Below are 27,106 nucleotides of genomic sequence, written 5' to 3'. Positions count from 1 at the left end.
AGCACTGCTAATCACAGCACCTGCTCCAGGACTAGGCGGGCATCACGTATCTTTTTTTCTTTCCAGCAATATCCTTATTTAAATCCTTTGCATATGAGATTCTGGGTATGTGTGCATATGGTTGTTGCACAGATAATGATCTGAACATGAGTGATTTTTCATACAGCCTTTAAAAGGGTGTTTTTAGTTTTCAGGGCTCTCTATCTTTGAGTAAAGACAAACCACACACTCTCTACCTGTTCCATTCCCTTCCAGGTGACAGGTCGATTCCAGGGAAGGCTTTGACAATCTCATGCAACGGGCCATCTCATCTATGCTAATTAGACCACTTTCATGAGCATGGCATTTTACAGATAAGTACATACACATCTGTCCTAAACTTAAACCACATTTATTACAATTAGAGCTGTCTTCTTCAACAAGATGTATTTCAGCTGCATTTTTTACTGAATAATACAATTATCTGCTATTGTACCACTTGGTATAGGCTAAAGATTTTTCTCCAATAATTTGGAAGTGATTAGGACTGTAAGAATAAATTTTCATAGTATTGTTGTCATTAGTCTTCATTTAGAAATACTAACTTCCTTATTTGGACCAAAAAAAAAAAAAGACCACCAGCTTTCAGGGCAACTGACTCAATATGCTTGTCTGTGGAAGATGAGGGTTCCATCACAATGGGGTTGGATTAAGTGATAAAGAAACCAAATCACAAGTGTGACATAGAAAGTTCCTTATCATTATTTCTTTGTTCTCTTTTCAAGAATGTACATTGTAAAAAAGATAAGACAATAACATTATTTTATCTCAATTTCACATAGTGCTCAAATGTTTTTGAGTAGTACAGAGGTTTTGTGTTCATCTGAAGGATTTATAAAGCCCAGTACTATGAATATACCCTTTTTGTTGTGAATTTTCTAGCAGCAAGTTCAATCTCTTCTTCAATGAAAACCCAAGCAAACAGCTTAGAAGTAAGTGCACTTTTAAAAGTACCCTTGTATGATGAGCATCAAACGACTTAAGAAATATCACATGTAGTTTTTAATCTAGATCTATCACTGCTTTACATCAAAGCTCTTCATAGATTAACAATTTTCTGAGAAAACCCACATAGCTGAAGCAATACCTGTGATGTCTGTGATAAAATAAAACATTCAGGGTCCCTGGGCAAACCTTGCTCTTTCTCAGTAACCAAGTGACCAGCACACAGCGCAGCCTGGGATGGTTCTGCCTCTGCTTTGGGTTTGCTCTGTGCAAGGAGACTCTGAGAAAGTAGTAACTACAGCTGGGTGCTCCGTATCCATCTGTGAGCAGCCATACAGGAACAGAAAACTTGTATTCCTCTGAACTAAATGGTGATGGAGAACAAAGAACACAATGGAACAGCAGTAAATTTTTAAAACCCCATTAAAAATAAAATGGGTTAAAAGCAGCACCGTAACCTTTTTCCAGTAGCTTGTGAAAAATGCTTTGTAGTCTTGTCATGTCCAAGGGTTTCCATAAAGCGAGTGCAAAATAATTAGAGAAGATGCATTAAATGTAGCTTTATATGCCACCTTTAATTTGGGAGTTTACAACAAAATCCAAGTCCGTATCCAAGGGTGAATTCCTACTTTACTAGTATCTCTGGGCTACTGACACATGTGCCTTTTCACTCCCAGCCTCACCTGCCATACAGAGGCACCACTAGTCAGTGCTGCTTGCTGTGCAGTCACACTCACCAGTGGGCTGGAAGTGCTAAGCCCTCAGTAGCTGCCCTGGATGCTGTGAAGACAAGAGAAGCAAGAACTTGCAGGGTGTAGACCAGTTCCAACCTCACCTAAAGGCAAATCTGCTTTTCTAATAATTAAGCCCAAATCCTGCTGCCGAGCAGCTGCTTTTCCAGGCCTAGTACTTCCCCTAGTACTTCAGAACAAACTGAAAGGTACAATTTAAAAGTAAGAGGTTGGGCATAAAGGATCTTTGCCTCCCCTCTCACCTCGAATCTGTTTGTGGATCACTGCCAGAGTTTGACTTCTCTCAGTTTCACCAGCTTCCAAGTTTACCTTTGACCATCCTTAGTTGAGGTAATTTTTTGTAAAAGGAAACAAAACCATTCAGTTTTGCAGCTTTTCCTTCTTCGATATTGCAAAACACTGCACAAAGGAACACGCAGGCTCTCCAGTGACATTCTGCATTCTCAACACCTGCTTTCAACTGCCCATTTTACTCAGAATGCCCAAAGAAAACCCTCCCCCTTCTCAGTTGGCACATGCTTCAGTATATGACCCACATATAGACTGCCAGCACTCACTGTGATGCCAATCAGCTCTACAGCAGCTGGATTTTTTAAAATGTTTACGAGAGAAAAAGGCAAGTATGTTCAGATTCATCAGGCAGTAGTGAGACGACACAGAAGGTTTCTAAGATCTCTATCTAAAACTTCTGCTTTGCTGCCCTGAGTTCCAGACTATGGCTATAGTGAGGAGAGATGGAATGAGAGAAACCACTCATCTATGTATCGGCCAATCTTGTGTTTCACCTGAAAACAGAGATAATTTACATTAAAAATACCAGTCAAAAATCCCAAGTAGTAATATTTGATCCCATTTAATTACCATGTACTATATGTGAAGATGATTGTGTGAAAAAGGTCACCACATATAGATGTGCAAAGCTGGCAGCCAAGGATATTTGGCCAGTATATACTGGCTCAAGATCCTGGCACAGGAAAACAGTTCATCTGACCCAGATGTTTATTTTTCCTCAAAATGTATTTGTGAGAAGTGTTTTGAGTTTTTTTCACAAACTGCTTAGTAAGAGAGCGGAGGAGAACCAGGGTTATTTCATGTTGCGCACTATTCTTCTGCAGTGGTTCATCTTCATCTCCCCCAACGCCTGCTCCAGCTGCTGGATAAGGTGGAGAAGGGTAGCAGGGTCAGTTTGCAACACCTGGGCAGTTTGATCTTCATTTTGATTAAGATGCAGCTTCATAGTCACCGCAGGTTTGATCTGTTGTCTCAAACTTCTGCTTGCAAGCTGCAGGAGGGGTTCAGTGGAACAAGAACAGGAAAATGATAATTGGTTATCAATGTTTGTTCTTAACAGTTCTCAATAGCTTTGTAGAACCTGTTCAGAAACCCTTTTCACCCACATTAAAAGATACACACAAGCTACTATTGTGTTTTATAATTAAGGAATACTAACCCACTTTAATCAATGCTTTCAGAATATTTCTGAAAACAAGGTGATAATCAAGACCAAATATGATTGTTATATGTTAATATTTTAAAAACATCAACAGAAGCATGAATTCAATTTTCATCAGGCAACAAGTACTTTGCATCATTGCATATCCTGTTCATCTCACAGCTGGCTGTCTGTGGGATACTAACAAAGTCATGTCACTTTTAAATACATGAAGTACTGCTGCCTCAATTGTTTTTACATTGTTTAGCAGGTTTTTATTATGCAAAAACTATGTGAAGGAAAGGATGGAATACTAAAAACATCAGGGAAGTCACCTGCACATCCAGTCTCCACTCCAGACTATGGTAGCTGGGAAGCCTTGGTGCCAGCTCTCCAAGAATGCTCCTGATCTCTTTCCTGTTGTCAAGGTACAGCTGGAGCAAGGATTTGTTCAATTCATCTGAGAATCCCAAAACATGAATGGAATCCTGGAAGTCAACCTCAGAAATCTAGAAATAACAATTTAGGCCAGGTAATCATTTCCTGAAAACCACATAAAATTGTAACTAAACATCACACATGCTATGGTGCAGTTATTTTCTTGCAAGAATGTCCAAGTACAATTCTACACCTTGGACAAAACAAATATCCAGGTTTTAAAGGATCTACAGATGTTCATGTGTTACTGCAGATTTGTATGAGATTCAGAAACAGTGTGTTTAAAGAACACTCAACCCCCTCACAAGTAAGCCTTCACATCAAAGACCAAAACAGCATGAGGGAGCACCTCAGTTGTGTCACAAGGCACAACATGCTGTGTGACTCCATCTGTCAGGGTGCTACTGTGCACCCTGTCACCAGATAATCAGACTACAAACACGCAGCAGTGATCTGCACATGAGAAGCACACAGCATCATGCTCAGGCTCCTGTCCCAAGGGCAGAAGAAGCTCCTCAGGCCTTTGTGCTTGCTGCAGCAGCCCGGCCCAGCACTGGGGAAGCTGTTACACACTCCAGAGAAAACACACTCGTACCTCTGCAAAGCATCACCCCGCGATAAGTCTGTAACCAACCATGTTCTACCACAGTACACTGTAACCTGACAGTCAAGAGCCCTTGTTTCAAGGAAAGGCTCTGCACCATTTCCATCCCCTCCCCACCTACTCTTGGCAGCAACACTTGCCTGAGTTTAATCTGGCATTCCTTGTCTCTGTATCCCTTCTCCATGTAGTCATTGCTCAAATATTCTACTATATCAATAGTTACTAGTCTTTCTGATGGAAACAGTAATTGTCCAACTACTAATCTTTTAGTATCTGTTTATACCCACTCAAACTTTTGATGCCAAGAGCTGAAAAAGCTCTCAAACCCACCACACTGGAAAAAGACAAGGAATGCTGAACAGGGGACTAGTCTAGCCCACGTCCTGTGCAGTAGCTGAACAACAAACTCTTCATTTATGTTTTATTATTTAGAGCTTATCCTGAAGTAAGCTTCTCTATATGTAATAAATTACTCTATTAAAATGTTGTCAAGTTTTAGCTTTAGCTACTGAATACAAATTCCAGAGTCATACATGGAGACCCAATGTTTCAATGAGACAACCATGAGACACCTCTTCTGAAACTAAAACAACACCTGTCATCATTAAATTTTGAGCTATGTTTTCCCCATTCCCAGTATTTTTAGAGGTCTAAGTGTCCAGAAGACATTTCTTGAGTGTATCCCCAAATTCCTCATGAAAAAGTATACTTGCCATAAGCTTGGAACTCTCAGTAAGAAGATACACTAGTCCTTCTACCCCGTGCTGAATGATGTCAACGCTAATGTTCAGCTTTCCTTTAAAGAAAGCACAAAGTGCTTTTTACTTGCTAACTGCCGCAGCAGTGAGACTCAAAGCTGCAAATTTACCCAATGCTTAACGTGCAAAATATGCTTAGGAAAAAAAAAAAAAAAAAAAAAAAGAGAGTTTTGCAACATTTAAATAACAATGTACAGCATATTAGCGGAAAAAAAAAAAAAAACTAAGAAAAACACAAACCAATTTCTTATGGCATGGTACAGAGAAGGGTTTGTGTTGGAAAAGGGATGTCCGTAGCCCACCCCACAGCGGGCACGAAGCACCGACCCCCGCGGGGCTGGAGCTCCGTGCCGCCAGCCCGTTCCCTCGGCCCCGCTCCGCGGCGCCCCGGGGACTTGGGGGTCCTCAGTGGCCGGCGCAGAGCCCACCGCGTTCCGCCCTCCTGCCGCCAAACCACCACGGCCCGGTCCGCTCCCCACGGCCCGGCGCCACGCGGTCCCCCCGCTCCCCCCCGCTCCCCTCGGTCCCCAGCCCACTATCCCCACTCCCCGGCCCGTTCCCCGGTCCCTCGCTCCCCGCCCGCTCCCCCCGTTCCCCGCCCGCTCCCCGGCCCGGCTCTCACTGGCAGCGGACTCGCAGGCCCGCGGTGCCGCTCCCCGCCGCAGCTGCTCCAGCGCCAGGCGCCCCAGCTCGCCAAGGGCTGTAAGGACAGAGAGAGAACAGACTGCCCCTGCAGCCCCGCCCGGCTCGGCTCCCCCCGCCCGCGGACCCGTCCCGGCCCCGACCTGCGCCGCCGGCCCGCGGCAAACAGCCCAGGTGCGCCCTGTGCTCCGCCGACAGCACCAGCAGCATCGCCGCGGCTCCGCCACCCGCACACAACCGGGAAGGGGCGGCGCCCCGCAGGCGCCTGCGCGGGGCGGGGCCGCGGGGACAGCCGCGGACAGCCTGGGGGGCGGCAGCTCCCAAGAGCTGTCCCGGGGCAGCGGGGCCGGGATCTGCTCGCGCAGCTACGGGAGAGCGCCCGAGGGGCTGCACCGGGGACGGACGCAGTGACAGGTCTCGCAGGTGTACCCCAGATGTGACCCAGCCGTGCCTCAGCCCTGCCCCAGATGTGCCCCAGATGTGCCCCGGATGTGCCCCAGATGTGCGAGGCGTTCCCGGAGGCTCCGCTTGGGCCCCGGTGGCGCCGGGTGCCCCCTGGCGGCGGGGCGGGAGCCGCTGCGGAGCCACGCCCCGGCGGGGCCGGGCCCGCCCCCCGCACTGAGTGACAGCCGATGTGACCAATGGGCTATCGCGGGCCGCCGCCCGGCACGGTGCGGCGGCGGGCGGGACTTCCGGCGCGGCGGCGATCGCACGGAGCGCGCCATGGCGTCGGCCTAGGCCGCTCGGGGCCGCGGGCCGCAGGTGAGCGGGCGCGGTGCCCCGGGCCGCGGGTGAGCATCGGGGCGGTGCCCCGGGCCGCGGGTGAGCATCGGGGCGGTGCCCCGGGCCGCCGGTGAGCGGGGGCGGTGCCCCGGGCCGAGGGTGAGCGGGGGCGGTGCCCCGGGCCGCGGATGAGCACCGGGGCACCGCGCCTGAACGCTCATAGGCCTGCTGCTCCATGGCGCAGTGCTTATTCGCCTCCACCTGTGGAGGGGCGAGGCGGGGCCCGGTTCCGCGGGCGCTCGAGGCCCAGCTGGGGCTAAGCCCGGCCGCAGCGGCCGCGGTGCCGGCGCTGCCGGCAGCCGCGGGAGGGAGGTGAGCGGAGCGGAGCGGAGCGGAGGCTCTGGAGCGCTCGGCCCGGTGGAAGCGCGAGCCCGGTCGCGCGTTCCGTCTCTGCCGGGTGTGCGATTCCGTGTGTGATTCCCGAGGCTGAGCGGAGCTGCTGGCTGGGTTTGCACCATAAAGAGCATTGTGAAGTCTGACTGGCTGAAAGCCAGGCTCTTACTAAAAATGTTAAAATAAATTGAGAAGAATTGTTTCTGCGTCTTAACGGGTGTGAATGCCGATCTTACTTTGCTTGCGTCAGGGTCCAGTTTTGTGGTAGGGCTGAGATGGAGATTTGTGTCAGTAATGATATGATGGCATAATGCAATAATTCAGATATGGGGAGTTTAAAGGATGTGATTGAGAATGACTGTTTTTAGCTGTCTAGTTTTTGTTCATCCTCTGCTTAGGAAATTTTGGAAATGCAGCGCAATCTTCTAAAATACTTGGAATTTGTTACAAAGTTTCTGTATGTTCGTATGGGTTTTTTTTTGTGATTGCTGTAAGATTTACAATCACATTTGGCTTTAAAATATTAGAATTTAGATTTGTTTCATACTGATGTACAAGTTATTTTTTTTCAGAAGCGGGAGGGAAAAGCTGGTTTATTGATAGAGTTAAAATGTAAGCACAACCACACGAACATGGGATTGCTTTGTGTTGTAATATGCTCTGAAACACATTTTGAGTTGATTGAGATACAAATATCAGAAAATTTCATATTTAGGTGTAGTTTGTGAAGCCTGATCTGTGCATATTTGCCAAAAATTGTGAAAGTTCTTGTCTCTGTCTCGTGTTTTGTAAGGTCTTTGTGACCTCTGTCTTGTATGTGCTTAGTATCTTTACTCCAGGGTGTTTTGCTACTCATAGCTGTGCTGGTCCAGTACACCCCACATTTTCCCCTCCTCATTTCAGACCAATGACAGAGGGATGCAACACCTGAGGTACAGTTCAGTTTCTGCGTTCTAGCATGGAGAGTGGAAATAAATACTCAAAGTTATTTAAGGGCAACTTTGTCTGTACACACTGGTAAAATAAATCAGGTGTAAAAGTGTGGAAGCTTACTGCGAAGTCAGGTTTGACTTGTTTTGTTTGGTTTACAGTATAGCCCTTTTCCACACACCTGCATTTCTGTGTGCTCTGAGCTGCCTCCCTCAGCTGAGAGGGGCATGCTTCCCAAAGAGCCTTGGAATTTCAGGAATTGTAAGGCTTTCTGACTTGCATTTGAGGCAGCAGATCCTGAGCACAGAAGAATTTGTGTGCGTGTAACTTTGAAGGGGAAGAGTGCACGCTATTTGCATTTTGTTTGCAAGGACCACTTTAATTCTTGTGTTTTCTAACCTTGCTTAATACTCTTGTAGTGCTTTTTTCTGTGCTGGATTTACTGTGTTGGTTAAAGTGCTCTGGTAGCTTCAAGTGTATTGTTGTTTTCTGCCGTAGTAAAAATGGCTGTATTTTTGAAACATTGGTTCTTTTATCATTCCAGTTTCACTGATGTCCTCTTTTTTAAGGCAGGCTGATGAGAGAAGGTGATAATCTTAATTTAGTAATAAAAATCCATTAATTTTGTAACTCACTACTATTTCTTTCCTGTGAGTGTAACTTAATTTCTGTGAACCAGTTGAAAATTTCACAAAGCATTATAGGTCTGATTCTGACCAAGTTGGAATCATGTTGTTAATTAACAACGTTAAGAGTTGTTAATGTCGTATCAGTTTTGGAGAACACAGTAACAAAACTTTCAATACTACAGTTGAATGTATCGGTATCAGCTGTTTCCTCCAAATACCAACAATAAATTCTAATTATCTTCATGTTAGTTTAAATCAAGTCTATCTCTCTGGTATTTTCTTTAATTAATGTGAGAACCTCACATCATGGGACAATGCTTTTTGCTTGAAAAACTCATGAAGAATAGGTCAGAAGGACAGGAATTCTTACACTTTTCTTAATTCTGAAAAAAAAAGTAGTAGGGTTGGCTGTGATTTCTCAGTTCTATGTCAACAGTTTTCAGAAGAAATATCTACAAATGAAAACAAATTCACATGAATCCATTTGTATAAGAAGACACAGTTTGGGGGTTTTTGACAAAAAATTGTTTCAACTAACATTTTGGATGACCTAAGCGAGTTTTTTGTGAAGTACTTTTAATTACTCCAGTAAAAGAAGGTACAGGAGATTCACATGTTCAGATAATTACATTAGGTGCATACTGTCCACTTTTGAACTTGTCTGTTAATTATTTTAATTCTTATAGCTATGTTGGTCCCAGAAATGGACCCACTGTTTTGTGTTGTGACTATTTTATGTCATTTCTTACTTTGAGGCTGGAAGAATCTCTAGAGAGATTGAGACGTGTTGACCATCCAATTCTCTTACATTCAGGAGTGAAAGTGGTTACATTTCCTGCTGAATGTAATGCTTCATTGTTGCTTGTTTTGTACTCATGAGTAAGAGGTATACTGGATCATGTGTATTTAAATTCTGAATGTTGGGGTTTTGAACTTGATCCCGTTCAGGTGTGAGATTTTATAAAGGGAATAAGATACTTCTGTGCCTTCTGTGTTCTTAAGGGGTTGCTTGCCCACAGTCATGTTGTAGCGAAGCCTGAGGGAAATCTGAAGTTCCTTCAAGTTGATATCACATTGCTTTTGCAAGTGTATTTTTGGAATCAGTACTTTTAGTGGAACTATTCAAGGTACATCAGGAGTTTTGCTGATTGGGATTTGTGCTAGAAGAAGGGAAGTTTAAAATGAAGTGTCTAAGGATGACTGATGTAATGTGATTGATCTTCCCTTTGTACCCCTTGCATTGCTTTGTGGTGCCTAAAGCCTTTTGAAGGCTTGCTATTGCCGTTTTTGTAGTTTGTATGTGCTGTCACTCCATGGAAGGACATGCTTCTGGCAAAAGGAACTTCTAAAATAATCATGTAACTTCTAGAATCATCATATAACTTTAAGATTACTTGTTTCTCAAAGGTATACATTAAATAACATTTTGCATACTTCCTTAGCAGAAAAGTTTTGAGTGACCAAGAGTCCTGTAAAATGACACAGGAAAGTATTTGTTTTGTGCTTTGACTCTGATTCTTTTCTTGCAGGTATTGAATAAAATATGCTGTTGTCAATAGGAATGCTGATGTTGTCTGCCACTCAGATATACACTATTGTGACTGTGCAGTTGTTTGCCTTCCTGAATCTTTTACCTGTGGAGGCAGATATTTTAGCAGTAAGTATAATAATATTTTTCTACATGGGTGAAATATCTATGAAATTGAATAATCTATTCAGCTATTCTATTAATGAATCAGTTAATACAATGAATACTATAGCAGATTGCTTGGAACAGAACTGCCTTAACAGTTTACTTCAAGAAACAATTTACATTTCAAAATGAGCTTACAGGTGATAGGTACTCAGATACTATGGCAGTGAAAGCACCTAATTCCCTTAGTCATATACAAAGCTCCCGATGTCCTGGAGCATGTTATAACCCTGTTAATTCCATTCTTTAGTTTAGACAGCAGTTTGATTTTTGGTGATGGGTGCCATTTTGTAGGGCTACTGGATTTAAAAAATCTTCTATGGCTAGTATAATTAATTTGTGTGGACTGGAGGCCTTGTCAGTAAGAGATTTTGTGTATCTTATACATAGGTGCAATTTCTAAATAGCTGAAAATATCTGCTGTCATAAAGGAAAATAATAAACACTATAATAAACATAGATCAGTGGTAAAAGCTGTTGCTGTGCTGTTTATTACCACTTTGATATATTGTGGCATTTTAAGGAGGAAATTATAAATGTCTTTAGAGGATCGAGCTTAAGCTACTGAAATAATTAAACCTAATTACTGTAGCCTCTTGCTTGTTCCAGTGATATGCAGAAGAGTTAATAATGTCATATCAGTTTTGGAGAATAGAGTGACAAACTCTTGGAGACAAATTTTAAAATAATACTTTGAAGTTTGTGGTAAAGTAGGGTTGATGAATACTAAAGTACGATATTTGGATTTTCAGATTGTTACTAGTCTATAAACACTTTTTGAAGAAAAAAAAATATAAAGAGACAATGCAGATAGATAATTGCCTTATTATGACACTGACATCACTATTTTATTGTGAAATTTTAAACTTTTTACTATAAACACAATTTCTCTTTTCTCTGTCGCCAGGCCTGAGCTTCCTCTTTCCATAAAAATCGAACTCGTTCTTGCTTCTTTCTCTCTTAGAAAAGTTACTTAAAACAAACAACCCACCCCAATCTCAAAAAATAAAAATTGGGCACTTTGGAAATTTAGTTTGATTTTTTTTTTTTCTATTTAAACTTTGTGTGTAGCATTCTAAAGCAATACTGCATAAAAATGAAGCATTTTTTATTCTTGGATATTTGGAAATTGCAGATTTATTCTGATAGTATCTTGAAGTAAGAAATTAAGAGATGAACTAGATACTAAACTGCTATACAGAGGAGCCAATTTAATGCTTAAAAGATGCTCAGAAGAGGGAATGCTTGCATTGTGTCACATGGAATTGCTGGTGTACACATGACTTACAGTCTTGAGAGATTTCACAATTTAATGATTAACCATTTGCTAGCAAAACTCTGGCCACGGTTTGGGGTTCCTACCAAGGAAAGAAGTTCTTCTTTCCCCTTTAAATTTAGGAGTGGTTTTATGTTTCTGTGTTCTCATATAGTTGCAGCCTGAAAGGATAATGTCTGTGTAAAGTGCAGTTATATGCATGTGAGAAAGAATTGGTTATTTTTTTAAAAAGGGATAAAAAGAAATCAACTTGTGTCAAGCTTCTGGCTTAAGCTGGGGCTTGTCAAATGATTCGAGGGCAAACTGACAGTAGCCCGAGCTCAGGACGTTGTGGAGAAGGTGGATGGAAAGTGGTGCACTGGTGGTGCTCTCTGTGGTAGAAGGTCAGGAGGAAAGATTGTGTGGCGCACATAGGTTACACAGAATAAAGAGGCTTCCTTGAAATTTGGTTCCATTCCTACCTCTTTCCCCTCAACATCTGTGGGAAGAAAGCTCTCTCTAAACATTGCTCTTTTGGAAGATTTCCTATAAATCATGGCAGTGTTTTTCTCTGAACTGTAGTTTGAGCTCCCCTGTCCAAGCCTGGCTGGTAGGAAACCTCTCTCTGAAGCAAACACAATCCTTCCTTGGCTGCTCTGTGTGACAGTTGGATGATATGATGAATAGACAAATATTTTTGACTCACTAAACTGTTTAATAAAACAACCGATGCACGTTCAAGTCTGTTAACTATGGAGTTCACAACTTTTGCAGGAAACTTTTTTTTAAATAAAAAAATACGCCATATATACACAGCACTTTTTTCTGTTTGAATTCTGTGTTGGTCAGTCATGTTATATTGCCAGAGAAGATGAACAAAGAGAGGGGAAATAAAGCTTGCACATATTTAGGGTCTTTTACAGTATTCCTCTGTCTTAGAATTAAAGTTCATAGTTATTATAAAACAAAATGTAGAGATACTTTTCAGCTACTAATCTGAATGTATAATAGGGAATTGGGAAGGGATTGCATATGGAGGCTATTCTTTGTCTACAGGAAAACAACTCTTAAAAGTGTTCTTTCCCTGTACACAAATGAATTCTGGACAAAACACCCACCACTATCATCCAAAGAAAACTCCACATCCAAATGTCCCAGCTCTTCAGATTTTTGCTTGCTTGGTTTGTTTGTAGCTTCTGTTGTGCACATATGATAGTATTTGAATTTTAGTAGAAAGAAATTTTACCATATAAACAGTTCAACAAAATATCTTACTTTCTTGTTTTGACAGCTAGATAAGAAAAGAATGATGTTAACATGTGAGTAGAAGGCAGGTGGAATAAGCAGTTTTATGATTTCATTGACATGGTCACAAGATATCCTATGTCTGATAAATATTTTATTCCAAAAAATACACAGTGATGTTTGGTTTTGTTTATACTTGTTAACTACTTCTGTCTTGTTGTAAACCTAATTTATTTAAAATATATTTATTTTAGTATAACCTTGAAAATGGAACCCGGACATTTGATGATCTACCTGCAAGATTTGGCTACAGACTGCCAGCAGAAGGCTTGAAGGTGAAAAAATTTATTTTCTTCCAGCGTCTGGTATGGAGCTGTGTTTTGGATTTGTGCTGAACACAGGGTTGATTATACAGAGGTGATTTTGTTATGGCTGGGCATAGCCAAGGCCTTTTTGCTTCCTCCTACTGCTGCGCTGGTGAGGAAGTTGGGGGTGCATGGCAGGCTGGGAGAAGACACAGCCAGGACAGAGGAGCCAAAATGATCAAAGGGGTATTCCAGACCGTATGACCTCGTGCTCAGTATGTGAAATGGGGGGAAGGAAGAGAAAGGACTATTGAGTGTGGTGTTTGTCTTCCCAAGCCACTGTTGTGTGTGATGGGACCCTGCAACACCTGTCTGCCTGTGGAGGAAGTGAATTCATTCTTATTTTCCTTGGCTTGTGTGTGGCTTTTGCTTTTCTTATTACCCTGTCTCTATCTCAGCCCACAAGTTCTTTAGCTTCTACCCTTCCAACTCCCTCCCTGGTCCTGCGGGTGGGGAGTGAGTGAGCGGCTGGGTGGGGTAACACCCCCACGATCCTTTTTGGCACTCAGTGTGAGGCATAGAGGGTTTGAGATAATGACAGATTTGATTGGGAAGTGTGGATTGAATTTGAATGTTGAATATATTTAAAGAGACCTGTATCTGCTTGAGCATTTCTTCTGTAAGCTAAAAAAGATAAAAATTACAGGAATGTAGTGCCAAGGAAAAATATAGACAGAAATTATTAATCAACTGCTCAAACAGAACAAATGTGCAAAGGATTAGATGTTTCCTGTGAAAAGGCTGATTCTTCTCCTAAGAAGAGACTTTTGGTAGTCTTTGCTGGAATTTTTATCAAATAAATTAAAAATAGGTAAATAATGGAAATCTAAGACATTTGCATCCTGCGTTTTGATGGCAATACTGATACATGATGTCAGTTACCTTGCACTGGAATCAGCAGAATACAGTGCTGATACAGTTTTTTGAAAAACTTATTTGGAAGATTCATGGTCTCCCTACAGTCCTACATTGGAAAACCCTTTCACTCTGTGAGGGGTGGCACGGCAAGAGAGACTATTTCCTTGGGTGTAGCCCAGGTTACTTACGCTGTGGAAAGGAACTGTAGGTCACTTTTTTGGGAAGTTGTAACTGCTGTCTGTTTGCTACACTTGTTGCATTGCTCAAGCAGCGGAAGGGAGAAGCTCAGGGGCTGCAGCTCTGCTGTGGTGACTGTGTGCTGTGCCCAGCGCTGGGGCCCAGGGCAGGGATTGTGATTGATCTGTGCCCTCTCCTTACAGGCTTTCATTTCAATTGCATTCCACACCCTCTGGCAGGTGAGAAGGTCTGTTCCCCCCCCCCTCCTCCCCCCCCCCGTTCTCCCAGTGCCCCTTAAGGCGTGGGTTACACTCGTGCTATTTTATTTTACCCTGTATCAGTAAGTGGGGAAAATGCAGATACATATACACATTTTTGTTACTAATATGTTAGAGTGTCTTCTTGAAATAGTATCATGTTGGGGTAGGGATGCTCGGCCGTGACCTGGAAACTCGTCATAATAATATCAAGAGAAGGCACTAAGAAGTGCTGATCTATTGAATTAGCAGAAAATGTGCATGTGGCTTTTAATTTTTTTTAAATGTTATTAATCCTGTTTTCACCGACATGGAAAAACGTGTAAGTATTTTACCATATGGAATTGTAAAAGTCACCTAGTATTAGAGAAGACAGAAGTAAGATGTAAAGGTTTGCAAATGTTAGTGGAACTGGAATGGGAAAAACTGTTGAATTCATGCAAAATGATTAATATGCAGAAACTGTCCAAGGTGGATATGGCCATGGGAGTACAGGTTAGGCTTTATCATTATTTTGTGCTGGATTAGAAATTCTGAAGACTTGATGTCTTGTGAAATACAGCAGAAAGAATGTTTTGTACAGCAGGATTTACTACTACTTTTCGTGTCTTTAGTATGGTCAGTACAATGACTTGGAACACAGGAAGATCTGTAGGTGAACTGAGTGAAATTAACAGAAGAGATTAAGTTGAAACTAAAATGGGAAGGAACTGTGAGAGGTTAAATAAGTGCATCTTGCTTAGACAGCAATGATAAGGCACATTCTGCTCTTTTCTGGCTTCTGCTGAGGTAGTAGCTGTCCAGACATTCTGGTGACAGTAGTAACTGTTGTGAAGGTTTTTCTTCATAACTTTTATCTCTGTAATATAAGATATGGGAGGTAGAAACTAAATTATTTAAAAATAAATTTCCTATGGTGATGTTAATGCTGTGAACTGGTGTCATAGTCCTGTTGCTTAGAAAAGTACTTAAAAGCCAGGTGAATATCCAGTTCAGTTCTAGTCTTCACATTCTCTGAGGTAGTTTGTTGCTGATCTTATGCGTTTTGGTGTGCTGTGCTGTGTTCAGCATCAAGGGGCAGGCTCCCTCTCTGTGGCTGCCTGATCTGAGGTGCTCTGCAGTGACAGGAACCGTTTGTTTCCTTTAGAGTCATGTTTGTACAAGTCAGTGTCAATAAGTTTGTTCATTTTTGATAAAATGTATTTTCTCTTCCACTCTGGGAATTGAAGCACTTGTCCATGAGAAAGGAGGTTGTGTCTGGCCATCCAGGCAGTTTAGGGCTTGTGGGAATTTCAGGCTTCCTTACATTTTTTTTTGCTGTGGAAGTGGCTACATGGACTCAGTCACGTGGCAGTGGTTTGTCTCCTGTCCCCTTTGAACAGTGTATGAAGGTTTATGACTGAGATGTGTATGCTTTTACAGCTTAGAATTCTTATACAAAAATTTAGGCAGACCACCTTCCAAATTCTGGTGAAGGGGAGTTTGTATCATATACATCCCCTGGAGACTGTGAATAGCCCATGGGGGCAGGGACTGGTTTTTGTGTTTCTTCTGTCTGTAAGCCTGTATGGCCCCAAAAACTGGCTCTGCAGCATTGTTAATGTTGCTGTGTTGAGAGTAACCCCCATGCAAAACAAAACAAAACAAAACAAAAAAAAGCTGGTGATAAGGTGAAAGGGTGGATCGCTCTTTAATTCCATGTTGCCCTTTTAATCCCAAAGGGTAATAAAGTACTGCAAGAATTCCTGTAACTCAGGAATTTCTCTGCAATTCCCCTCAACAGGCTTAATTTCCATGCCCAGTGGGTGTTATCATGGGGAGAAGGTGTGTTAAAGCTGCATAGTTGTTTACTGACTATATTGGAAATCAGAGGGTGATTAAGTGACCCAAGTAGTGAGCCAATTTAATACACCAGAAATAGATATAAGGAGCTTTGATTCTGACCTTTTTAACTGTTAGACAGCTCTTTGTCTTAATTAAGATAGATGTCATCACACCTGTAGAAATGGAGTTTTTGAAATTAATATGATACTAAAACTTTTTCTTTATATTAAGATTTTAATTATGTTTTAAAAATGCTGTGGTATTTGTTACAATAGGATGAAAATTGTGTACTCTTTCAGAGGTTGTGATTAAGATTTATTAGTATGCAAGTTATAAAAAACTGTTAGATTCTATAGTAAGTGGCTACAGACTGCTGGCAGAAGGCCACCATCTCAGCCACCTAAAAACAACTCAAAGACTGCTTCAAAGTTGATATTGCCAGAGTTTCCTATTTTTTGAAGCTTTCAGCTGTAGCTTATTGAGTGATCTTTACTTACCATAGCAAACCAGCAGTTTTGTTTGCTAGGTCAGTACAGGGGTCATATAGATGGAACTTTGCTTGTGTTCTCTTATTAATTACTGAGTGCTGAGTTTGTGTTGGTGTTTCTTAGGCTGTTGTATTTCTGGTTTCCTGATTAGTCTCCATATGTCCTACAATAATGGTTAATATTATATTATTATTAATAATAATATTAATGTAGTATATACAGTCTTTTTTTTTCTTGGATTACACTGCAGATGAGTATGATGGAATTAGAAAAACTGTAGTTTCTTCTTAACTTTCTAATTCTTTACAGACATAAAAATTCTGATGAATCAAAATATGTAGTCAGGGAAGTAGCAGAAATCTTACTATGATATAGGACTGAGCTGATAATAAGAATTTTTTCAGGTATGAAAATGTGCAGTTTTCTTTCCATATACTTGACTACTGACCCTTTTGTTAAAGCGAAATGAAACTTCTTTTTTTGCTCTTGTTTTCTAGGGATTTCTAATAAATTCAAAACCAGAGAATGCATGTGAGCCTATAGCCCCGCCTCCACTGAGAGACAACTCCTCTGGTGCTTTTATTGTGTTAATCCGAAGGCTGGAGTGCAACTTTGATGTCAAGGTAAGATTTGATTTCCTCCTGCCCTCTGTTTCAAAGAGTTTATTGGTGCTTTGGAAAACTTTCTGTAGCTAACACTGGAATATATACAGATATGAAGTGGAAGGAGAATTTTATTGTCTCCAGACAGATAAACCAGAACTCATCAAGTCCAACCAATGACTAACCACCATTATGCCAGCTACACCAGAGCACTGAATACCATGCCCAGTCTTTTGTTAAACAGGGATGGGGAGACTACCACCTCCAATGTTTTATCACTCTTTCTGTGAATAAATTCTTCCTGATGTCCAACCTGAACTTTCCTGGTCCAGCTTAAGACTATGTCCCCTTGTCTTACTGATGGTTGCCTGGGACAAGAGCCCTACCCCCACCTGGCTGAACCCTCCTGTCGGAGTTGTAGAGAGTGAGAAGGTCACCTGTGAACCTCCTTTTCTTCTGAGCCCTCAAACTCACTCAGCCACTCCTTGTACTTTATACCCTTCCCCAGCTCTATTCTCTTCTCTGGACATGGTCCAGCCACTTTATTTTTAAGATTCCTTCCAACCCTTAATGTTCTATGATTTTAAAAATGCAAAATTAGAGTGATTTGTGTTTGACTGTGATTTTAATGAAAATTAACCTGTTACAACAAGCCAGCCAAGGATATCTTAAGGAAAACAGGGCTCTTCAGTTTGTTGTTAAGTTTCGTGAACTAAAAGGAAATTCAGCTGTATTTGCTTTTGCTGCTTTTGTGGTAAGTTCAGTTATGTGGTGATTGAACCATATAAATTCCACCTGCAGAGGCAGGTTCACTGCATGTAATCTGCCTTCACGTCAGACTTGGGAATGGCACATAGTCTGTCCTGGGAATCCTGCCACCGTGTGTGCATATGGCTCAGTGGGAAAAGAAAGGGGGCAAATGAGTACTTGGCCTTTTTTTTTCATGTCTGTTTTGTCTGTCTAATTGTTGTCCATACACTGATGGGACAGTATTGCTTCTGAAGAGATGGTTAAAGGAATGAGTCTGAATTTGGGAGATTCCTAAATTGCTGTTGAGGGATTTCCATAGTTAGTCCTTTAAGGATTATGTTGCATTAGCTCTGTATGTAAGAATTTTTGGTTTTGTATTTCTTAAAATACTAATAGAAAAGGGGGTTCTCACTCATTTCTTGTTAGACAAAGAGCAAAGTAGCAAGTGGATCAGCATGTCCAAGGTGAGCAGAGGTATCTGCATACCCTGCGCCCAGTGAATCCACATCTTTAGTATGTTAATACCCTGCAATATCACATTATATAATTGCATGTGCAGGACAACATTTTGTCTTAAAGTTTCTGCCAGAAAGTGGCATGTGTGCTGAGATGTCAGCTGAATTACCCATTAGCTGCTTGACTGACAGAATGCATATTTTAACAAAAATTAAATGTCCTCTCTCTACTTCTGTTTTATGTTGAAAATTGCAAGTGTTACAAGTGCTGGTACATAGCTATTTCTTGATTTGTTTATGCATGCACTATGGATATTTTCTGTGGTGATGCAATATTCCCAATCATGCATGTATGTTAACATTTCTAAGTGGATTTTTTTTTAATGTTGGGATTTCTCAGGGTGTCTACATTCTGCATCTTCCAATATCATTGTTCTGCTGTTTGAAATAGTCATTAGCAATATGGGAAGAGAATTGGTGTTGTTGGGATAAAACCCCGAAGTTTCTCAAGATGCATCTTGTATGGTGATTTTTATCCTGTGATGGATGCAGTAAAAACAATATCCAAGATGAACAGTTGCAACTTAGCTATATTTATGTTGGTAGTAGTTGCTGCAGTGAATGCCATTTACATGGACCTTGGGTTTTCCTTGTATTGATGAAAAGGTGAGTCTATATTAGAAATGTAACTGGTACACAGGTTAAGTTTTCGTACCTATAGTTATAATTTTGCAATTTTCCATGAGAAAACTTCTTATACCTGGGCTTTCAGGTGAGATACTCTGCATCTCTAAAACACAGAAAAGATAATACTCATCTGACTTGATGAACTCTCAAGTGGTAATATTTAGATTACCAAAGTGAGTTGGTGCCTTTATTTTCAGTTGCAATCAAATATTTTTAACTACCTGTAGAAAGTTAATTCTATTTGTGATATATATAGTCTGTCTGCAGACAATATTAAAATGGCTTTCTATAAAAAAAAAAACCTTAACTACACGAGTGTAAGAATAATCACATGATTTTGCTTTGAAAGGTGACACATGGCTTGTAAGTGCAAATTATGTCTGTATTAATAACTTTGTGGGAGTGCACCTTATCTAAAAAGCACAGGCAGACTACTGTATCTGGAAGTAATAGTCTTTCCAGTAAGCATTTTATGTGGCTTACAGGTCTTAAATGCCCAGAGAGCTGGATACAAGGCAGCTATAGTTCACAATGTCGATTCTGATGACCTCATAAGCATGGGATCCAACGACAGTAAGTACAGGTATCACTTCTTCTCTCCTGTTTGAATATCATTTCACCCACTGGAAACAGCAGCACCACCAAAAACACCAGAAAAACCTCAATAAAAAAACCACCACTACAAAAAAACCAAAACCAAACTAAACAGAAAACCCAGATAAATCCTCCTGCTTTTAAGATTTAATAACAGGAGATTTTTGCATAAGAACAAATACATTGACTTGTGCCTTCTCTGAATTTTTCTTTTGGTTTTCCTTCAAATTTCAGTTCAAGTGTTCTGGGCTAGATTTGTATTACTGTTGTGGAAAATAGCTGATGTATTGTTAGCTAAGTGGAAATATAGGAAAAGTAGAATACACACATTTGGAAGGAAATCAAACTTTATAATATAACATTTTAGCATCTAGAATTATAGAACCATTTAGGTTAGAAAAGACTTCAGATCATGAAATAAATCTGTGATAGTCATTGCAGTTTGTTGTTGCACTATTGGGTGCATCTTCCTGTTCCTCTGGACAAATGGATTCTAGCATATCACATGCACTAATTTTCAGTTGGAAAGAGTATTTAGAGACCAGTGCACCATTTACTATTTGTTTCTTGTGTTAGCTGTTCCAATTTTAACCTTCATGAAGTGGATATGTTCAGAACATCTTGAAATCTAGTCAGAATATTGGGCTTGTTCTGTGGTATGTGCTTTGTGTTTCTAGTGCTGTTACTTCTTTCTTTATGCTATTTCTTTATTTTGTTCAGTTTTCAATCTGTTCAATATAGAACAAAAAAATAAATAAGAGGAAAATAAATTATTTTCCAGTGGAAATGCCATTGAGTAAACTTTGACAAACTACATAGGAGCTGAGTAGCCTGGGCAGGTACATGAAAGTGGGTTTAATGAATTCTCAACCCATGTGAATCTTATTTTCAGGTTTCACTGAGTAACCAAAACATAGAACAAGTCCACAACAAACACAGACCTCATAGAGTGAGCTGACGTTCAGCCACATGTGCTTTTGCCTTGGGGAACCTGACTGCTTTGAGATGGACTAAACTCAGGTTACTTTGAGTCTTTAATGTGAAGTATTAGGCAGAAAATCAATATGAAGTGAAGCTGAGGAGAAGGTTCTCTAGAATATGTGATTTATCTTTCGATAAGATAGATAAGTTCGATAAGTTTTCATTTATTATTGCCTTCATTGGTAGACAGAGAAGACAACAGTTCATCCAGTTTCTTGAGACTGAAATAAAGGTGTGGGACTTCTTAATTTTCTTTTTTCTTCTTTTTGACCTTATCTAGCCACAGTTGTTTCCAGTATGTTTATTTATGTTTGGGGTGAAAAGGAGGGAAGACAGATTAATTAAAACTTATAGAACCAGTTTGCAATATCATGTAAGTTGCCAGAAATTCTGGAAATTAATGGAGCTATATGACTTGCTTGAATCTCTGAGTGAAGAATGGTGTTCTAGTTAAAATTATGATCCCGTTTCATCAACTTATTTTGGTTTTAGGCTCCCTTTATTCCATTAGGAATTTTGATTTTTCTACCTGCAATAAATTCTCTAGAAATTGAGCAGGAAAAATAATAGTACTTACATGAAGTAAAGCTGTAACATGCATGTGTGTTGGTCGATGTCACTGTGTTAAAATGTCTTCCTGTTGTGATAGTCTCATAATGTTCAGGTCTTGTATCTTCAGTACCCATAGATTGTCCATGTAATAATAGTTTTGTTTTCCTACTTTTTTTTTATACAGTTGAGGTTTTAAAGAAGATTGACATTCCTTCTGTCTTTATTGGTGAGACATCTGCTAATTCTCTTAAAGAGGAGTTTACTTACGAAAAAGGGTAGGTTAACTCACATGCAGCTGTATTACTCCTTGCATTAGATCATTTTCTCTTTTGAATATTTATGGCTTTAAAGTAGGATGCTATGATGAAAGAGGTTATAGGTGTTTCAGGTGAAGTCTTGTGCCTGAGAGCAACCTGTAATGCTTTAGTAAATAAGAATAATTTCACTGTATCTTTTGATAGTCATGTTATATTTTTTCCTTCTGCTGTCAAAGCAGCTATGAGGTGGTTTTCCTGGTTTCTCTAGGTTTGATTGAGGTCAGTAAGTAGTTTTAGCTCAAAAAAATGTTCTAAGGAACAGTGTTTTATAATTTTGATTATCTTTACATTGTGTGGGTATGGACTGAATTTTCTATGTTGTTGTGCATGGGTAGGGTTCCTGTAAGTGTGTCTTGTGGGACAATTTTTGTTGTATTTTTTAAAATTCTATTTATTCCTCAACTTGTTCATTAAGTTCTTATTAATTTAGAAGCTGTTATCTCTTCCTCCTCACAGTGGCCACATTGTGTTAATCCCAGAGTTCAGTCTTCCTTTGGAGTACTACTTAATCCCTTTCCTAATAATAGTAGGGATCTGTCTAATTCTCATCGTCATATTTATGGTAAGTTTCTTCTTTTTAATATGTTTTTCTTTCAAATCATCAGGGAACTGTCACACACAAGTTAAGGGAAAGTGTACAGTAAAGGAAGAGTGAAGCTGTCTGTACTGCACATATCTGTACCATGCTTATATGTAATCATTTAGTTTATCAATAAAACAAACAGGTGCGGGATTTTGTCAAAGGGATATCAGGAGCCTTTTGGATGTTCTCCCTAGCGTGTAACTGCTTGTATGAATTGTCCTCACTGCCACTCTTTAACACCACAAGTGCCTGTTTTTTGGCCCCACAGAGTGACCTGTCCTTACACTCTTGTACACCGAGAGCATATTCTGCCTTACCAAAGTTAATAATCATTAGTCCCATTGCTCCAGGGTGCAGAGCTCACTGTTTTGTACTGCACTTAGGTGTAGCTATGAGTGTGTGAGCATGGAGCATCACAGCACAGAGCACTGATCTCAGCACATGCATTGCTTCTAGGGCTTCTCAGCTGGGACATCTCTCCTTGAAATGACAACTTAGCATAGCTACATATTTTGAGATGCTCAGCATCCCATTTTTTTTGTAATGTGTGCCAAATTTTTTATTTTGCCTTCTAATGAAAAGCAAATAATGCATCAACTGTTGTATAAACACTTACTTAAAATATTTTTCTACATTAGTATTTTTTACACTGCAAGTTACGTATTTCATTGACAATCTTGGGTATGTTTGGCACAGTTGCAGTTGCAGCAGCTCTCTGAAAACAAAACAGAATGATCACCTGAAGATCAATTTTTTTTAGCAAAATTTTTGCTACTGTCTTTTACAGTGTCCTCCTGAACAAAGCCACCCTGTGAAAGCTAATTGTGTACACAGGCCAGTGGGTGAACTGTGCTCAGGGAGTTGCAGGGAAGGGTTAACACCTGGCTGGTGCCTGGGCTGCAGTGGTGCTCATTAGGGTTTGGCTTTACGGCCAGTTCTCTGTGGTTGTTGCTATCAGCAACCCGGACAGAGGAGTTGAATACACACTGAGTAAATTTGCCAGGGATACTAAACTAGGAGGTACTGATTCCGTGCATATAGAGAGGTCTTCACAGAGACAGCTCAACAGACTAGAGCACTGGACAATTAATTGGTGCGGTGAAATTGATCCCAGGGAGGTTCCAGGTTGGATTTGGTCCTCACTCTTTCCTGATTCTGTTCCTGCTTCTTAGAGACAATCTTGTTTTTAACTAGGAGATTTACATGAGACTCTGATTGTCACTAAGGATCTGGATTACAGCAGAAAAACTGTGGTTTGTGCACACTGCTTATTGTTTAGCTGTGGTGAAAGGGCCTGAATGAACAGTTTAGATTCAAATATGCTTTGTTCATTTCTTTGCTTGTTGTCATATTTGAAAAAATGTCATATTGCAGGTGCTAGATCTAGAAATTGAGCAGAAATAGCATTCAGAACTACTAAGAAAATGGAAACAGACTATTTGTTATACTTACTTGGAGAGCTTCATATTAGTAGATATTTAGGTTTTTTTTTTTTACTGAGTTATCTTGGTATGGCCTAGTATAACATGTAACAATGACTCAAAGTAAACCCTTTACTCCTTAAACGACTCTTTTAGTTAATATGGAAACATTCCTGAGGAATGTGGGAATAATCCACTGAAAGAGCTGTAATAATCTAAATCTCTAAGGAATACTGTTCAAACTTACTGAACTGTGTTTTGCTCTGCAGTATGCTTCCTGCTTTTCACAGGCCTCAGTAGAGGATTGCAGCAATGGCCATTATTTTATATAGGATACATACCTTTTTGTTTCTCTTTCCTCTCAAAAAAACCCTTGTGTATTCTCAGTTCCAAGTGCCATGTTCATGGAGAACATCCTTTAGGCTTGTTTGGCTTCATCCTTGTGTTAAGGCAGGGGAAGAAGTTATTCTCTGTTAGCTGGGGTTCCCTTTTGACCAACTTACTGCAAAGCTTCATAAATCAAAACTTTTATTGTTCTTTTATTGGTATAACTTACTGTTCATGTTATCTTGTCTGTTTCCAGATAACAAAGTTTGTTCAGGACAGACACAGAGCAAGAAGGAATCGGCTTAGGAAGGATCAGCTTAAGAAACTTCCTGTACATAAGTTTAAGAAAGGCAAGTGGATCATTCTTTGTCTAACTCACTGGACCATATTGTTTTTAAGTCCAAAAACCTTGTAAATCAAAGGAGTATTAAGTTTCAGAGATAATTTTGAGTACCTTGAAATAGATAAAGAGTTTTGAGTGAAAGCATACAAAACGTTTGGCTTGACCCTGTTCTCACTGAAATAGAGGAGTTCTAACACTCCTTTAATGGGAGCAGAATAGACTGTGGCTGAGCATTAAAACATTGCTTAAAAAAAAATCAGTGCAGAAATTGCATGAAAGTTCCCAACCCTGTGTGCGTGTCAGGAGGATCTGCTGCAAGTCCTTTAAAGTCAAACTAATTCTCAATTGCTCGCTGTAGGAGATGAATATGATGTGTGTGCCATCTGTCTGGATGAATATGAGGATGGAGACAAGCTCAGGATCCTTCCGTGCTCTCATGGTAAGCAACTGTGTTTTAGGTTTGAATTTAGATTAAAACAGCTTTCCAAAACACTGTCCAAAACCTACAGTTCATATGTTTAGTAAATGATTTATAAAATTCCATTTGCTAATATGCAAGAATGAATGTATAAAGTGGGAGAAGTGAAAGCTTGCTTTCTCATTTTAAAAGCTAAAAAGCTAACATTCCCACCTTGTATTTTCCTTGGATATACACACGAAAGAAAATCAGAGCTTGATGCTGTCCCCTGAATACCCATATTTATTGTAATACTTTTACATTTAAATAAATAGGCCTTCACTTTCCTCAAGACAAATAAACCACAGAACTTAATTGAGCTCTTGGTGGCTTAGAGGTGCAGCTGAAGGGATGAATCTGTCCTGGAGTCTGCAGCCATGCACTCCACTGCCTCACTGCACTTGGAAGTCAGTTAGTGAAATATTTTCCCTGTGACAGTCTTTCTCAAGTCCAGCCCACTACAGACGTGTTACAGATTTCTATACACTACCAACACAGCAGGTGGCAGGCTGAGCTTTTTAGAACCTCAGTCATAAAAATAATTTCAAACTAGGCTGACAAACAATGATTTCTCAGAAAGAACAAGTCCATGGCATCTCTCCAGCTGGGGGGCTGCAGAGGTAACTTAACTTGGAACACCATCAAGCCCCACCATCAATTTGTGTAGAGAACATGTTTCCAGTGTGCTTGACCAGGTACTAAACATGGCATTGCTGGCCCAGGGAAATACAAGCTCTTTGCCAAGTAGAAGTCTCTCACTACAAAGAGCTGAATTTTTAATACTATAAGTGAGACAAATACTTTTTTAAAACATGGCCAGTCTATTTGCAGTACCAATTGCAGATCTAATTTAAGATCCACAAATTCATGCGATAATGTCATGTAATAATGAGGTGCTTTGATACATGTTGGTGTGGAGGCGAGAGGTGATGTGAGGATTATGATGGTGGGCATGCCTGCTGCAAAGTGGATGGAATTGCTCAAAAAGCTTTAAGGTTTGTCATCAGACATGGCCTGTTGTACTACTGCTCTCATTCACTCAGTAGAAAACACAGGTATTCATTGCATATACCCACATGACTCAGATCCTGTGCCATCAGGTGTTTTGTACAGGCTATGTACCAACAAATTTGGCACTAAAATTCTCTGGGTTAGATTCTGAAATTCTCTTGTGTCACTGAACAGAAACGGTTTAGGAGGTTTTCCTGTCCTTTTCACGATTATAATTATGTCGTTGTATTTTGTTTTCTAACAGCATATCACTGCAAGTGTGTGGACCCGTGGCTGACAAAAACAAAAAAAACCTGTCCTGTGTGTAAGCAGAAAGTGGTCCCTTCCCAGGGGGACTCTGACTCGGAGACAGACAGCAGCCAGGAGGAGAACGAAGTGTCTGAGAACACTCCTCTGCTCAGGCCTTTGGCCTCGGTCAGCACGCAGTCCTTCGGGGCTCTGTCAGAGTCCCATTCCCATCAGAACATGACCGAGTCCTCGGAGTACGAGGAGGATGACAATGACAATGTTGATAGCAGTGATGCAGAAAATGGGATGAATGAAGAAAGTGTAGTTGTTCAGCTGCAGCCCAGTGAGGACAGGGAGTACAGAGTGGCAAACACTGTCTGAGACTACTTATGACCCATAGGTATATGAACAAAAGGGTTCTTAAGGCTATTTACAAACCTTTGCGTAGGGAATCTTTTTTAATCTGTAACCCATTTGGTTTCTTTAATAGGAGCAGCAGTTCATGTAGTAGTACTCTGGTTAAATCATTACAGGTAGATTTATTTTTGATTCAGGTATTCAGTTACACATTCTGTCTTCTCAAAACCAACAGTTAAACTGGACTTCACAATGCTAATGAATAATGTTAATAGTTTATATAAATTGAAATATCGCAGAGACTCTAAATGTCTCCTGTTGAAATGGGATTTCTCTGAAAGTACTTTTATTTCCATTTTGTAGCTACAACTGGGTCATCCTGAGAGCAATATTTATTAAATGTAGATATGTGTTACCCCTTAGGCCCAACAAGAACTGTATTTGCATGTTTGTATAGTTTTCCTAAAAACTGTCACCACTGCTGAAAGGAAAAAGTAGAACAGATCAATATTCTATGTGCTGGTATGTTAAAACAAAGCAGAAGAAATTCCACTTTTATCTCAACACAGTGATTCCAAATAATCCTTTGGAATTTGCCATGGTAACTGAGTTTAAGCAGTTCAATTGAGCAATTCCCAGGATGAGGAAACTTAGAACATATGTTTAGTTTTTGAGCAATTTACAAGGTCAGGTCCACCATAAGCACATTATTATCCCTCCTTGCTACTACTTTGTTGTCTGATTTCCAGGGAGGAGGTGGGAGTTGGGAGATAACCGAGATAGAGGTTTTGTTCCACATACAAAAAGAAGTTTAGGCTAAGTATTGTATTGATCCTTGGCTCATATACCTCTTACTAAGAGCATTTTATGCTGCATTAGTCTGCTAAACTGTATATAAAAAATTGTTCTTTTCAAATACCTAATTTGAAAACAAGTGCTTACACCAGTCTCACAGAACTCAGTACTTACCAGTGTATCACAAAAAAGGTAGATT

General features: G+C 40.5%; 2 protein-coding genes across 2 annotated transcripts; one reads left to right on the top strand and one right to left on the bottom strand.

Annotated features, from left to right (window-relative positions):
* Nucleotides 1-730: 730 nt before the first annotated feature.
* COMMD2 (COMM domain containing 2) lies at nt 731-5,853 on the bottom strand. The gene is made up of 5 exons (XM_021544935.3): nt 5,754-5,853; nt 5,591-5,668; nt 4,924-5,006; nt 3,504-3,677; nt 731-3,018 (listed from the first exon to the last, which is right to left on the bottom strand). The coding sequence occupies exons 1-5, from the start codon at nt 5,818-5,820 to the stop codon at nt 2,821-2,823; spliced, it is 600 nt and encodes a 199-aa protein (XP_021400610.1). The 5' UTR covers nt 5,821-5,853; the 3' UTR covers nt 731-2,820.
* A 416-nt stretch (nt 5,854-6,269) lies between these two features.
* Nucleotides 6,270-26,441, top strand: RNF13 (ring finger protein 13). Its single transcript, XM_021544936.3, has 10 exons — nt 6,270-6,372; nt 9,815-9,942; nt 12,733-12,813; nt 16,945-17,070; nt 19,427-19,514; nt 21,253-21,343; nt 21,842-21,947; nt 23,973-24,066; nt 24,418-24,498; nt 25,772-26,441. Exons 2-10 carry the CDS (start codon nt 9,829-9,831, stop codon nt 26,134-26,136), a joined length of 1,146 nt encoding a protein of 381 aa, XP_021400611.1. The 5' UTR covers nt 6,270-6,372; nt 9,815-9,828; the 3' UTR covers nt 26,137-26,441.
* The last annotated feature ends 665 nt before the right edge of the window (nt 26,442-27,106 follow it).

This window comes from Lonchura striata, chromosome 10 (genome assembly GCF_046129695.1).
Source record: "Lonchura striata isolate bLonStr1 chromosome 10, bLonStr1.mat, whole genome shotgun sequence".
In the NCBI taxonomy this organism is placed as follows: domain Eukaryota; kingdom Metazoa; phylum Chordata; class Aves; order Passeriformes; family Estrildidae; genus Lonchura; species Lonchura striata.
The sequence above is the reverse complement of the archived record's forward strand: the minus strand, read 5'-3'. Positions and strand labels throughout refer to the sequence as shown.

Excerpts from the sequence above, each read along its gene's own strand:
- COMMD2 (XM_021544935.3), bottom strand. The coding sequence starts at position 5,820 with ATGCTGCTGGTGCTGTCGGCGGAGCACAGGGCGCACCTGGGCTGTTTG. Across the intron at positions 5,669-5,753 it reads GCCGCGGGCCGGCGGCGCAG|CCCTTGGCGAGCTGGGGCGC; the intron begins GTCGGGGCCGGG and ends CTGTCCTTACAG. Across the intron at positions 5,007-5,590 it reads GGCCTGCGAGTCCGCTGCCA|GAAAGCTGAACATTAGCGTT; the intron begins GTGAGAGCCGGG and ends CTTTCTTTAAAG.
- RNF13 (XM_021544936.3), top strand. The coding sequence starts at position 9,829 with ATGCTGTTGTCAATAGGAATGCTGATGTTGTCTGCCACTCAGATATAC. Across the intron at positions 12,814-16,944 it reads TGCCAGCAGAAGGCTTGAAG|GGATTTCTAATAAATTCAAA; the intron begins GTGAAAAAATTT and ends CTTGTTTTCTAG. Across the intron at positions 21,948-23,972 it reads TTCTCATCGTCATATTTATG|ATAACAAAGTTTGTTCAGGA; the intron begins GTAAGTTTCTTC and ends GTCTGTTTCCAG.